Here is a 14320-nt window from a genome sequence, read left to right as displayed (position 1 = left end):
CTAAAATAAAAAACATCCTATTCCTGAGGCAAAAACTGAGCTTGATCTGCTGCTTGAGTCGGCAAGACTCAGTTATACTTGAGGTGTGGCAGGAGGAAGCAACCACTTAGACCCCTCAATATAAGCAATGCTAATGAACGACTTAACCTCTGCATCGCTGCTTACCTTACCATATGCCGCCCTCTTGCTAAGATCGGAACCTGGCCCCTCATTGTGGTATTCTCCAAAATATACAGTACATACAAAAATAAAATTAATGAAATTAAGCGATTATTAGAGAAAGACAACATTTGCATGAATGGCTGACCTGTCGGTATGGTTTTGACCATTATTAGACCATCCTTGAGGATTTACAGCGTCGCTCAATTGAGAGTAGGCAAAGATGACCCGACCGTAGGGGAACCAGGACCTGGCCAGGTACGCTGTCCCGTTGGTGCCCGTCACCCTGCAATGTACAAAAACATACCCGTTTGCCTCGTTGTGCTTCGACCTCGAGTGCGCTGCAATGAACGACACTGGATCGCCTGGAATCACATGTATCTCCGAATTCTACGTCCGAAAAATACACAAGTATAAGATCATATAATACGTAGGTACTGTCGGTATATGAATATTTTCAATCAAGAACTGCTAATTGAATTTTACCAAATAGAGGGATTGTCCACTGCCAAAGATGAAGTCGACGGTGCCCTCAACATAGCAATCTTTGAACAAATGTTTGCCCCTGTCATCGCAAAGGGTGTCTTGAAATCCATACATTCTGCAGTTGTAGAAAGACGCATATTCTCCTGCAATTTTAATCGCCACCGCCTGAGCCCCCACTCTCTTTCCATCAGGCTTCGGTGCAGAATTCTAACAAGAACCAACATTGTATGAATAATGACCAAACAAATCATCAAACATGCATGGTTTCAGGAACCAACAATTAACGCTAAGAAAGGCGTTTCATTAGACACAAACCACGATTTTCAAATTGACAGCACTGAAATAGTCGGACTCCACAGTCAGGGTGGCACTCTCCAGGGTCCCGAACTGCGCAGCCGTGCCATCAAACAGCATAACCGGCATGTTGTTCGGGTCTCCGTACAATGTGATGAAATGCGTGTACCTATCGATCTTTACTTTTTCTGTGTAGTTTCCAGGGCCAATGGATATAATCACGCGATGCTTGTTGCCTTGGGGGACGCTCTTTATGGCATCAGTAACAGTCTTGAAATCTCCACTTCCGTCGGTTCTGACTCGGACCACCGTGACATTCTTCTCAGCCTCAACCACGGCGGGGTCCAAAGAGCCTTCCCGGGAAGCTAAGGGGCCGACGTTGCGGTCGAACCAGCTGTTTAATTGAGCCTTATTAGCAGGAATAGGTTCATCGGACGGACGAGAAGAGCGATCAAGAAGACCACCTCCACGGCAATATACGACACTTTTTGCATCGACATTTGATTAGATTAATAAGTTGTTTTCTTGCAAAACGTATGATGGCTCTGTCTCTATATATACATGTAAAAATTCTATTACAAGAATGAAGAGGGCGAAAGACAGGGAAGAATCGGGCGTAAACGGCGGAGTTTTAGTGGGAAATTAGAGAAGTGAAGCCTGCGGTAGGCGTTGTAGGAGTCTTATGGGCCTATGCTTGGAACGACTACCTATAGACTTATGTTTAGGTGGTGATTTTTGCTTTTTACATGCATTGGAAGATAATACATTGGGAGAAATATTTGTGAATGCAAGAAAGTTGTCTTTATGAGGACATGTTGCACATCAATGTAATATAAATTCATAATCATGCGACATTAATATCTTCTTCTTTTAGTATATAAAAGCACTTAATGTAAGTCAACATTAAATAGTCCATACGTTGAGAATCAATAATTGTAGAATTATAATAAGGTTACAAGAATATTTAAGTGATTGTCGTGATATTTTATATTATTTGATTTTAGAGTGATTTCATGCATTAATCATAATTAGCATGTGTAGTTTACCTATATAAATAGGTGAATAGTGTAATATTATTAAATCAAGAGAAAATAATATAATTTAGCTCTTTGGATATTTGTGTCTTAAATGTACGTAGACTCGAGATGAACAATTGGTGTCAGTTCAGGAGTAATATGGATCAGCCCACTGTTATGCATGATTAGTCAAAGGGTGGTCTTGGGCCATTAAATTGACTTCAATGGATTTATTTTAAAACTCAGATTACGCCAAATGATGTAGGTCGCGCGAAATCAGAATTATCGGGTCGGATTGCTGGGTTGAGGTCGTTGATTCCCTCTTTCGAGCTACCTGTTGTGGATCCTGAGAACACAACAAACGTAAGACTAGCCGAGAAGCCCTCGGCGATGGCCCTCCGATGCTTAAGTTAGAAAAAGTGGGGTCGAAAATATAATAACGAGATCGAATGAGACCACAAATATGACGGTAAAAAGAAGTGGTAAAAACGTATCTGAATAATCATAAATGAGGTTATTTATACTTGTACGGTACCCTCTACTTATGCGACACGTGGCACCAATGAGGGCGAGCCACGTCACCTCCTATAAAAGCCTGTTGTCGCCACTGCTGCACCTGCACACGGGGCCCCACACGCGCTGTCATCATATACATAAAAAAGAGGGTAAAAAATATAGGGGTATTTTGGTAATTATGTGATTTCCCTTATCATTACTCCCCCACTTCTCTTAGTGTCATTAATGAATAAGGGAAGCGAACAGTCACCATGTCAGTCTGTGGGATCTCGGCCATCCGTCCTAAGCTACGTGTCTCCACCTGTTGGAATGCGAAAAGGCGCGCTACTTCACATATTCCCCTAATCGCATTCGATCTCTCCCTGTGAGCTACTTCTATTCTCCAGGTATTCCTCCATCCTTTCTTATTCCAGCTTTTGATATTATGTCTTTTAAGTTTAGGAGTCTCTCCGTTCATGTATCCACTTCTGAGTCTAAATCGAACTCGGATTCGAGTTCGGTGTCGGGATCGTCAGCGACCTCCCCAAGGGAGATCGCTGGTACTTTTCGCGATCCCACCTCTTCCATTCCCCAACACTCTAATCATCCCGAGGAGGTAGCTAAATCCGATGAAACCCCTGTCTTTCAAAAATATACTGAAATGATGCAGCAAAAACCATGGTTAGGAATAGCGAGCATCATAAAAACGACTCTTGTAGTGTTAAAAAGAAAATATTACATCCCTGCCGATTAAGATATTATTATTCCTCGCTCATTTGATCGCATGCATCAGCCCCCAGAAGGCTACTGTACTTTATCTGTGCTCCATTTAGATGCCGGACTTCGTTTTCCCTTATCCCGCAAAGTGAATAATATCCTCGTTCGGCTAGGCCTCTGCCCAATGCAATTATCCCCCAATTCTATCAGCCATATACTCATGTTCATTATTGTTATGAAACACCTTGATTTGCCTTCCTCCTTCGACAATTTTTGGTCCTTATACAATATTACTGCCTCTAAGAGATCGGGGGAGACCGGGTGGTTCTACTTAACCACACGTAAGGACTGCCGTTTCTTATACGATTTGAGGTCTAATGTTGGTCCTTGGCGTGATAGATATTTCTTTATACGACCTCCACCCGGGGAATCTTGGGATTTTTACTTGGATTGGCGTGAGTCCAAACCCAAACCCGAAACTTTTGGGGAGGGGTTCGAGAGTGACCTCATAAATTACATTACTTTGTTTTGGTACCTTTCGAAAGTACTACTACAGGAAAAAGTCTTGAAGCTCGCGGGTCTCTCCCCTGCTCCTATTCCAATCAAAAGCTCTTTAGGTAATTTCATAAATCTCATTTGCTTGCTTCTTTTCCTTCTTAAGTGACCTCTAACAAAGTTATTTTTTGCAGAGTCTGAAATCATGCTGGCAAGGATCACGAACAAGACTAGAGCCAAGAAGGGAATGCTATCTCCTTCTGTTGATCGCGAGCTTAAGAGCGCAGCAGCGGCCGCCAAAGGGAAATCTCGGGAGCGCGCTCGAACTCCTACTCCGTCCCCTTCGGCCGCTACCGCTTCTGAACAACCTTCCACTCCTACAGAAATACGGGATCCCATCCCAGACGAGCAAGTTGAGGTGGTAGAAATCTCGGAGGATCGTGGTCTAAAAAGGAAGAGGGGGGAAAAGGGCGATCCCTGAAGCAGAGACCACAGCAGAACCAACAGAAAGTAGGAGCGATCCCTCCTCGAGATCAACCAGACAGGGCCGACTTGAGGCCAAACTTGCTGCCGATCGGGTCGCTGAGCCCGAAAGTAGAAAAAGGTTCGCCACCTTTCAAGAGGCGTGGCAGCGACAAGGGAGGAGCGACCTTCCTCTGCTCGGAGTGCTGAGATGTCCGGGGAAAAATGGGTCCCCGACTGGAAGATCTCCAAGAACAGCAGTGTTCTGGGACCTTTGCTGGGCAAGATTCGTGGGAGGTCTATAAAGCCGCTTGTCTTGAACGGGATCAAGTCATCCTTGCCCAAACTTCTCTCACATCCCTCGATGAGCATTTCGCGCACAATATGACCCAGGTAACCAACCACTTATCCTTCTTGCGAACTGACTTTTCATTAACTCTTTGCCTTCACGAATTAATTTTCTCTAATCGAACTCTCGTATCGTTGCTACATGCCATGGCGTTTGCCCACAATATCTCCCTCCAATGTGCAGTGTGGAGACATGACAAAATTCTCCTTGAAGCAAAAACTGTGGAGATGGAGAAGAAGATTTTAGAACAACAAGCGCTGATTGAGTCCTTGCAGTTTGAAACCCAAGAGAAAAATGAGCTCGCTTCCAAGCTGGAAATTTTCGAAAAATAGTTGGAGGAAGTTAGATCCACAGAACGGATTGCATTGTTGCCTTCGAAGTGGGCAAGGAGCAGGGGTTAGCTGAAGGTCGGGATCAAGGCATAGCTGAAGGTCGGGCCCTATTTTTGCAGAGCCAGGAATTTCAAGATATGTTAGGTCAAGCTCGCTTAAATGGTGCTTGCGACTTTTTGAGATCGAGGACCTTCCGAGAAGCTGTAGAAAACCGGGCATCGGACTTCATGATAGACGGATTTGAAAAATGCCAAGGCCAAATTCAGAAGCTCGATGGATTTGCAGAGGGTTTCGATCTGGAGCAGTTAGATGTCTCTCTGGACAAGAATCTCGAGTCGTATCCCCCAGGACCAGCACCTGCCGATGACTTTCCTGAGTTCCTGCCTTTGATGGATGAACTACCTCCCCCATTTCCTATTTCATAGACGCATAGGGATGCACGAACAGTTTTTGTAAACACTTATGTATTTTGAACCGATGAATGATTTAGGGATTAATTCCCTCTTTTGTAATTCTATGATTATCAATGCCAGCATTTTTTATCATCTGAGCTCCGAGCAGTTTGTGTTCGAATATTCATGAAGAATCCTGATAACTCCCCCAAAACTTACAACAGAAATCCTGCATGCTGATCGCATAAGAATCCATTTTTTTTTTAAGTTAAAAATCCTGCAACCCTTTGAGATCGTTTATGAAGCTTCAGAATACTCCTTCCTTCAGGTCACTTATAAAACTTTTTTCAAAACCAATAATCCTGCGTATCTTCTTCAGATCGCTTATGAACCTTTTTCAGGTTAGAAATACTGCGCATCTTTTTCAGATCGCTTATGAACCTTTTTCAGGTTAGAAATCCTGCGTATCTTTTTCAGATCGCTTATGAACCTTTTTTCAGGTTAGAAATCCTACGCATCTTTTCCAGATCGTTTATGAACCTTTTTCAGGTTAGAAATACTGCGCATCTTTTTCAGATCGCTTATGAACCTTTTTCAGGTTAGAGATACTGCGTTATCTTTTTCAGATCGCTTATGAACCTTTTTCAGGTTAGAGATACTGCGTTAACTTTTTCAGATCGCTTATGAACTCTTTACCTTTAAAGTTAGCTTTGAGAGAACATAACAAAACCTGTGGATGCAAAATGACCTTTTTCAGGTCGTCTTTTTCAGACTATTGAAATGTCTTTTTCAGACAATTACAAACCTTTTTCAGGCAAAATCTCACTAAGTAGCTTACATATGTCTAAGCATAAAATTTCTTCAAGTTATGCACGTTCCAAGGTCGTTTTGCAAATTCTTCCCCTCTAAATCTTGTAAGATGTATGTCCCTTTTCGTCGAATCTCCACTACCTTATACGGGTCTTCCCATGTCGGATCGAGCTTCCCAACATGCTTCGACACTTCGACTTTCTTCAAGACAAGGTCGCCGACTGGAAAACTCCTCGGTCGCACTCTTCGATTATAATTTCTGGTCATCATGCTTTTATATCGCAAGATCTTCACATACGCACGATCTCTTCCTTCTTCGATCACTGTCAGGTCAAATGACCGCTCCTGAGAATTTCCTTCCGCTTCATATTGGGTGACTCGAGCTGTTTCTTCACCAATCTCCGCGGGTATGATAGCTTCACTGCCATATACCAAACAGAAAGGGGTCTCACCTGTGGCAGTTTGCGGGGTCGTTACCCAAAGTACTCCAGGCAGTTCTTCGACCCATGCCCCTTTTGCTCCTTCCAACCGAGTCTTTAAATATTGCAACAAAGTTCGGTTCGTGACCTCGGCTTGCCCGTTCACTTGTGGATTCCCGACCGCCGTAAAGTTCTGCTGGATTTTTAGTTCCTTACACGACCGCCATAAAGTTCTACTGGATTTTTAGTTCCTTACACCACGCCATGATCTTCCTACCTTGGAACTGAGTTCCATTATCCGACACTAGAACCCGCGGAATCCCAAACCTGCAAATAATATTTTTTCAAATGAAATTTATTACCTCTTTCTCAAAGATCTTTTCCAAAGCTTCAGCCTCAACCCACTTGGAAAAATATTCGACCGCCACAATCAGAAATTTTTTCTGCGCCACCGCTTGAGGAAATGGACCAACGATGTCGATTCACGACTGATCAAAAGGGCATGCGACCTTCAAGGGTTCTAGAGGGGTCGCTGGAGAGTGCAATAATCCTGCGTATTTTTGGCAACTTTCACATTTCCTAGCAAATTCCTTCGCATCTTCTACCATCAAATAGCCTTGCCTAAGGATCTTCTGGGCCAACGATCTTCCTCCCGAATGATTTCCACAACTGCCCTCATGTATTTCCTTCATAACATACTGCGACCTCTCTGCATCTAAACACTTCAGTACAATACCTTCTGTAGTTCTCTTGTATAAGTCATCTCCGACCAAAGTAAAGCAATTAGCTTTAAATTGCAACCTCTTGGCAGCAATCGCGTCGCTAGGTAATTCCCCATACTTTAAATACCGAACAAAAGGCGTTTTCCAAGAATCCGCCGTCTCGACCACGTGGATCTCTGCATCATCTATTACTGGTTGAGACTTCACCAATACGGTGATCTTCCTTTCCTTAATTCCTTCCACCAACGACCTGAACCTCGATAAGGCATCTACTCGCATGTTTTCGTCCCTTGGAATTTGGCTGATCGTGCATCTATCAAACTTTTTCATCATATCCTTCACCCTCGCCAGGTATTGTGTCATGAACCATTCGCGCATTTCATAGGTGCCCTATACCTGCATCGCGACAAGTTGTGAGTCCGTATATACATCTACCTGCCTTATACCTCCATCCAATGTTGTCTGCAATCCTTGAATTAAAGCTTCATAATCAGCTTCATTATTTGTAGTCGGAAAATTTAGCCTCACAGCAATCTCGATCTCAGCACCATTCGGTCCCTGCAAGTAAATACCGGCTCCTCCATTCTTTGAGGTCGAGGACCTATCCACATGCAACAACCATCTCTCCTCTTTTTCTGGTTGTTCACCAGCGAACTCAACCAAGAAATCGGCAGACACTTGCGCTTTGATTGAATTCCTCGTTTGAAATTCGATGTCAAATTCTCCTAGCTCCACTGCCCATTTGATCATCCTGCCAGATGTATCCGGTTTTGACATAACCTGCTTCAAATGATGATTAGTCAACACAACAATAGGGTGGGATTGGAAGTAAGATCGCCATTTTCGTGCTGTTATCACCAAGGCCAATGCTAGCTTCTCGATCTTGATATATTTCTTTTTCGCCCCTTGCAACATTTTGCTTACATAGTAAACAGGATTTTGTTTGCCATTCTCTTCTCGAATCAGCACCGAACTCACTGCGTTATCTGAGACAGCTAAATACACATACAATTTTTCCCCAATCATGGGATTAGAAAGTAGTGGTGGGGTGGTTAGATATAATTTTAGCTCCTAAAGAGCCTGTTCGCATTCCTCATTCCACTCAAAATTATTCGCTTTTCGCAAAACTTTAAAGAAGGGTAAGTTGCGATCAGCAAACCTAGCTATGAAACGATTTAGCGAGGCGACCTTCCCCGTTAACTGTTGCACCTCCTTTATCGATTTTGGCGACCCCAACTGCATGATCGCTTTTATTTTTTCAGGATTTGCCTCTATGCCTCGTTCGCTAACCATGTAACCCAAAAACTTACCCCCTCGCACCTCAAAGGTGCATTTAGATGGATTCAACTTCATGCCGTAAGATCGCATAATGTCAAAAGTTGTTCGCAAATTTGTCAAATGATCACATTCTTGCTTGCTTTTGACCAGCATATCATCAACATACACTTCCATCTTACTTCCGATGTGATCTTTAAACATTCGATTGACCAATCTCTGGTAGGTCGCGCCTACGTTCTTCAATCCGAATGGCATTACATTGTAGCAATAGACCCCATTCTCGGTCACGAACGCAGTTTTTTCTGCATCTTCCTTAGCCATAAAAATTTGATGGTAGCCCTGATAAGCGTCCATTATGCTAAACAGTGCATACCCCGCCGTTGTGTCCACCAGCAAATCGATCCTCGAAAGCGGGTACGGATCTTTTGGGCATGCTTTGTTAAGATCAGTGTAGTCTGTACACATTCTCCATTTCCCAGCTGCTTTTGGAACGATAACCACATTTGACAACCAGGTCGTGTATTGGATTTCTCTAACGAACCCAACGTGTATTCGATGATCCTGTTCCTTTTGACCCCGAATACTCTTCTTTTTTTTGTTTCACCGGTTTGACCTGCGAATCAATATTAAGTCGATGTACAATTACCTTGGGGTTTATGCCTTGAAAATCAGAGGGGCTCCACGCAAAGAGGTCGTTATTGCTCCGCAAAAAATCAATCATCATTGTCTCCATCTCCTTCATCATCTGCGATCCAATACAGGTCGTTTTCTGGAAATTTCCTGAAATTAACTCGACCTCCTTATATTCCTCCAACGGCTCGATTCTTTCCATCTTTCCCCGTTTTGCCTCTTCACTTGGTCCATCTCCTCTTTTCTCTTTTCCTTTTTCATTGTTTCTCCCTGCTTAACAGCCAAATTATAACATTGCCTCGTCGTTCGTTGGTCGCATGTCACTTCCCCTACTCCCTGCGGCCTGGGGAACTTCATCTTTAGGTGGTACGTAGATACCACTGCTCTGAACTTATTTAATCCGGGTCGCCCTAGTACCACATTATATGTGAACGGACTGTCAACCACCAAAAATTGGACCATGCAGGTCTTTCTTTTGGGTTCTTCCCCCAAGAAAACTGGCAGCTCTATCACACCTTCAGGAACGACCTCACTGCCCCGAAACCCGACCAAAGGTGTCCGAACTGGCTTCAATCTCACATTTTTCAAGTCCATTTTCCTGAGAACATCACTGAAAATAATATCAATAGAACTACCATTATCTATCAACACTTTGTGTATCTGGTAGTTGGCGATGTCCATTTTTATGACCATAGGATCGTTCTGGTCAGGCGCACCCGAACTCATATCTTCATCTCCAAAGACTATATTTTCTTGTTTTTCTACATGCATCACTTGTTGTCCGTATCTGGACCTGCTCTCCTTGGTATATTTTTTCCTCGACCTCATTGAGTCTCTATTCGTCAGTCCACCTGATATAGTATGGATAATGCCCTTCGTGGGTGGATTATCTCGAGCTGTACTCTTTCCTGCCTCGTCTTTCTGGTGTCGCTCATGGCTTCGCGACTTGCTGCAATCACCCGCTTCAGCTCTCCTGTCAATCAGATGTTTAAAATAACCTTGCCTCACCAGCCTTTCGATCTCGTCTCTCAATTGGTAGCAATCCTCCGTGTTATGCCCTTTGTCTTTATGGAACCTGCAATATTCATGTGTGTTTTTCTTAGTCGGGGTATCACGCATCTTACCCGGCCATTGCAGGAAGCCCTCCTTTTCGACCATCGCCATCACTCTTTCTCTAATAGTTGTCAACGGAGTGTACTTGTGATACCGAGGCAAATACGGCCCCCTCCGTTCGCGATCCTTCTCAGATCGTTGCTTGCCCTCTCGCTATCGTTCTCCTCTCGATCGTCCTGGATCCCTTGTCCAGTCGTTGTCCTTCATAGCATTCATCTCTTCCTCATCAATGTATTTTTGAGCCATTTCAATTAACTGCTCTGTTCCCGTTAGTGGGTCTTGGGCCAATGCTGACGCGAAGGGGCCTTTCTGCAAACCATGTATTAGGATGCTCACCATCATGTGGATCCTTAAATCCTGGACCTCCAGTACCTCGTTATTGAATCGTCCCATGAAAGCCTTTAATGTTTCGTCCTCCCTCTATCTAATCGTGAACAGGTGGGTGGCTGACCTTTTCGCTTTCTTTTGCTGGCAAAATGGAAAGAAAATTTATGAATTAACTGTTCGTAAGAATCAATTGTTCCACTATCTAGACTCGTGAACCATTCATGAGCCTTGCCCTTCAGGGTAGTGACAAACAGTTTCGCTTTGATCGGGTCGGTCTGGCCATAGAGATTCATGACCAGATCGAATGCAGCAACATGTTCCATAGGATCCTTGCTCCCATCATACTTGGGTAGATTTGGGAACCGAAAACTACTATCTACCGCCTCCAACAGAATCCGATTTGTGAAGGGTGAGCTTCTATTCTGCGATACGATCTCTCCCCTTTTCTTCAACTATTCGATTTGCTTTCCTAGCAGCTCAATCTGCTTCCCAACGCTATCCACCTCCGCTCGCGATATGCCTAGCTGTCTAGCGGTCGTTCTCCTGCTAGCCATCGTTCTTTTGCTGGTTACCTCATTTGATAGGGTTCTCTCGGGGCCTTTTTCAAGCGCCCTTGAGGCCTCTCTCCTCTATTCCGCTTCTATTTCTTGAAACAACTGCCTCTTAACCCCTTCCCTAGCTGGGGTTACTGTTCTGCGCTCATATTCCACAATGGCTTTCATGCTCACCTCCTCGATCATACGCTGCAGCTCTTCCCTAGTCATTTGTACCATCCCCTCCTCTCATTTCCTTCGGGTTTCCTCTACCTGTTGATCCCGTCGTGATGACCCTTCCATTTTCAGCTCGTTCTCAGATTCCCACAGACGGCGCCAAATGATGTAGGTCGCGCGAAATCAGGATTATCGGGTCGGACCGCTAGGTTGGATCGCTGGGTTGAGGTCGTTGATTCCCTCTTTCGAGCTACCTGTTGTGGATCCTGATAACACAGCAAACGTAAGACTAGCCGAGAATCCCTCGGCGATGGCCCTCCGATGCTTAAGTTAGAAAAGGTGGGGTCGAAAATATAATAACGAGATCGAGTAAGATCAAAAATATGGCGGTAAAAAGAAGTGGTAAAAACGTATCTGAATAATTATAAATGAGACTATTTATACTTGTACGATACCCTCTACTTATACGACACGTGGCACCAATGAGGGCGAGCCACGTCACCTCCTGTAAAAGCCTATTGTCGCCACTGCTGCACCTGTACACGGGGCCCCACACGCGCTCTCATCATATACATATAAAAGAGGGTAAAAAATATAGGGGTATTTTGGTAATTATGTGATTTCCCTTATCACATGTTAAAATTGAGTTGGCCGATAACCATTTAGGTAATCCTAAGACCTACCTCCTCATTTGGATAGCTCCCATTTAATTTACCAAATCTGCTAGATCCACTAAGAAAACCCAGCCCACCGACCCGACCCGACCCAATCCACTAACCGTACCAAACTCGGTCCCATTAAAACCCCTAAAACCTACCCTTCACTTTCAGCAACACTCTCTCTCTTCTCATTCTTGACAGCGGCACCTCTCCCTTTCTCTTTGTGAACAATCGAAGCGATTTCTTGATGAAAATATTGGAGCAACCGTGAGATTGTTTGTCAGCCTTTGGGGCCGTGTCTTGCCTGTCCGGATCTCGACTCTTTGTACTGTTTTTCTGGTTTATTTTAATATTCGGTTGTAATATTATTATTTTTGTAATATTCATTTGTAAAGTGGTTTGCATTATTAAGGGTTTGAAAAACCCACAAATCTGAAATAGTTAATTAGGACCTGTGTTTTGGGGCTTTTGTTGAAGAAATAAACTCCCAACATCCCAAATTTTTTAAATTGTACAATTGCAAATACAATTCTAACATAATTGAAATTGTCTTAGTTACAAGGCGAAATAACAAATTCTCCTTCTTTTGCTATTGATGCAAGATCTAAAAAAAGTTCGCCTTCTATTGTTTAAAGTCTCATTTCAATCAACATCCCCATGATATCGGTATAAATAGGTGAACACTATAAACTCAAATCAAGAGAAAATAATATAATTTAATTTTTTGGACAATTATCGTGAACGTATGCCATATGCCCGAACTACGTAAATCCCCTTGTTCTTTTTCTCTCGTCACACACCCAAAAATTTGACACCATAGGTGCCATGAGCGAACCATCGTCCAAGCATAAAAATTAATATCAAATGACAGAAAACATTTTCACTCCCAAATTTCCTAAACCAAAAATCGTACCAACATGGCTGCTAGTTTTGTACAGCGGACGTTATTGCATTAGTTATAAGAGAAACCTGGTAATTTTTCCAGCATTATTACATTCACGTACTAAGTTTAAGGTAGTATTGGAGACGAAGATTTGCTCTTAAGATTGGTGATCAACACGCAGTTGGACCAAATCTCAAGATCCCTCTCCCAAATCTTTTTCTTATCCAACTTCGCCAACTCCGGCAGCGCGAGTGCTGTTTTCAGTATCCCTTTGTGGCAGCTCTGCCCCAAACCTACACCCCCGCCTGTCCCGAGAAATATGCCTCTCGAAATCTCCACCCCGCACTTTTCTGTCAGCTTCTCCAAACAGCTATGAAACCCCTGGAATGGCTCCGGCGGCAGAGCGTACTCCTGGTAGACGACAGGCGACGGTGCAGCCGCCTGGGGTGTGTTCTTTCTACCGCCAGGGAGCGACGCGGTATGATGACCGGCATGCTTCTTGCGGATGGTGGAGGGCGGGAAGTGGCGGTTCACGAAGTGTATGCGGGGGAATGGGGCAGCGGAGACGTGGAACTTGTTGGTTTGGAGAGCTTGCGCTGAAAATGCAGCTAGAGCGACGGCGAAGACTGCCAGAGCGCAGACGATACTACACCTTGCCATCTTAGGTTGATGGGATCAGATGAATTTGATTGTCTGAATAGTTGGATGATGAAAAAGAATGGGAAAAAGGGTTGATATTTATGGGGTGCCTTTGATCAGAATTCAGATACGTTTCAGGTTTGCATATATAAGTAACAACGTTAATTGAATTACAAAGTTAATTAATGAGTCTCTTATTTTAATGGGATGTCAGTTTCTTGATTCAATGAGAAACAGCATGCGATCTTGGGCTTAATTGCAATTTAAATCCAGTACATACACGGGTTAAATGTAATTTATACTAAGACATGTAAAATGAGCACAAAAAAAAAATACTTATAAAAAAAGTATTAGTAAATTATCCTCAATACTATGGAGAGGTAATTTGCTTCATTTTTTAAAACATAAAGAAAATTTGGGTTTTGGCTTAAATGCATTTACTCCGTATATTAGGGGTGGCAAAACAAGGACCTTAAATATAGAGGTGGCAAAAAATACCTCAAAATTATTTTATTTTTTTTTTTTTTGCAATTGTAGGATCTGGCCACCAAATTTTTATAAGTGGCCAAAATTAGGGTTTTTTTTTTTTTTTTGCGGTCGCTGATTGAGCATTTTTTTAAAAAAATCAACTGCTACATAAGTGTTTAACACAAGCAATGATGTGGAAAAAAAATAAAACACCTTTTTATTTGAATTTTTTACTAATTGGACATTTTATGTATATAAATATTTAATTCTGCGGTACTAGTTGTCGTAGCACGATATTTCTAAATGTGTATAAATAATTTTATACACTTTAAAATATATTATAAGTTTAATATATATATACATAAAATATAAATACTTAAAATTATATAAAAAAAGATTATAATACTGTAGATATTTTTAAATCCTTCCCCCCCCCCCCCCCCCCCAACCCTTTTGCCCTCCCCC

The 14320-nt window shown here is 42.9% G+C and overlaps 3 protein-coding genes across 3 annotated transcripts; all 3 read right to left on the bottom strand.

Moving 5' to 3' along the window:
• On the bottom strand, positions 3-4496 carry LOC105160759 (pectinesterase 1-like). Its single transcript, XM_011078237.2, has 5 exons — positions 3703-4496; positions 961-1423; positions 646-852; positions 308-549; positions 3-238 (listed from the first exon to the last, which is right to left on the bottom strand). Exons 1-5 carry the CDS (start codon positions 4494-4496, stop codon positions 73-75), a joined length of 1872 nt encoding a protein of 623 aa, XP_011076539.1. The 3' UTR covers positions 3-72.
• On the bottom strand, positions 6059-7526 carry LOC105160758. Its single transcript, XM_011078236.1, has 3 exons — positions 7001-7526; positions 6789-6880; positions 6059-6637 (listed from the first exon to the last, which is right to left on the bottom strand). Exons 1-3 carry the CDS (start codon positions 7524-7526, stop codon positions 6059-6061), a joined length of 1197 nt encoding a protein of 398 aa, XP_011076538.1.
• Positions 9213-10220, bottom strand: LOC105160757. Its single transcript, XM_011078235.1, has one exon. The coding sequence runs from the start codon at positions 10218-10220 to the stop codon at positions 9213-9215; it is 1008 nt and encodes a 335-aa protein (XP_011076537.1).

Source organism: Sesamum indicum, linkage group LG4 (genome assembly GCF_000512975.1).
Source record: "Sesamum indicum cultivar Zhongzhi No. 13 linkage group LG4, S_indicum_v1.0, whole genome shotgun sequence".
Lineage (NCBI taxonomy): Eukaryota > Viridiplantae > Streptophyta > Magnoliopsida > Lamiales > Pedaliaceae > Sesamum > Sesamum indicum.
Note: the sequence above shows the minus strand (reverse complement) of the source record. Positions and strands in the feature narration are given on the sequence as shown.

Bases quoted from the DNA above. Each gene is read 5' to 3' on its own strand.
- LOC105160759 (XM_011078237.2), bottom strand. From the start codon at position 4,496: ATGCTCATCGAGGGATGTGAGAGAAGTTTGGGCAAGGATGACTTGATC. The intron at 1,424-3,702 runs GTACCAAAACAA...CGATGCAAAAAG, and splicing joins TGTAGTAGTACTTTCGAAAG to TGTCGTATATTGCCGTGGAG. The intron at 853-960 runs GTTTGTGTCTAA...GGTTCTTGTTAG, and splicing joins CTGTCAATTTGAAAATCGTG to AATTCTGCACCGAAGCCTGA.
- LOC105160758 (XM_011078236.1), bottom strand. From the start codon at position 7,526: ATGCGCGAATGGTTCATGACACAATACCTGGCGAGGGTGAAGGATATG. The intron at 6,881-7,000 runs GTGAAAGTTGCC...CATTTCCTCAAG, and splicing joins GAAGGAATTTGCTAGGAAAT to CGGTGGCGCAGAAAAAATTT. The intron at 6,638-6,788 runs GTAATAAATTTC...CGGTCGTGTAAG, and splicing joins AAAAGATCTTTGAGAAAGAG to GAACTAAAAATCCAGCAGAA.
- LOC105160757 (XM_011078235.1), bottom strand. From the start codon at position 10,220: ATGGCGATGGTCGAAAAGGAGGGCTTCCTGCAATGGCCGGGTAAGATG.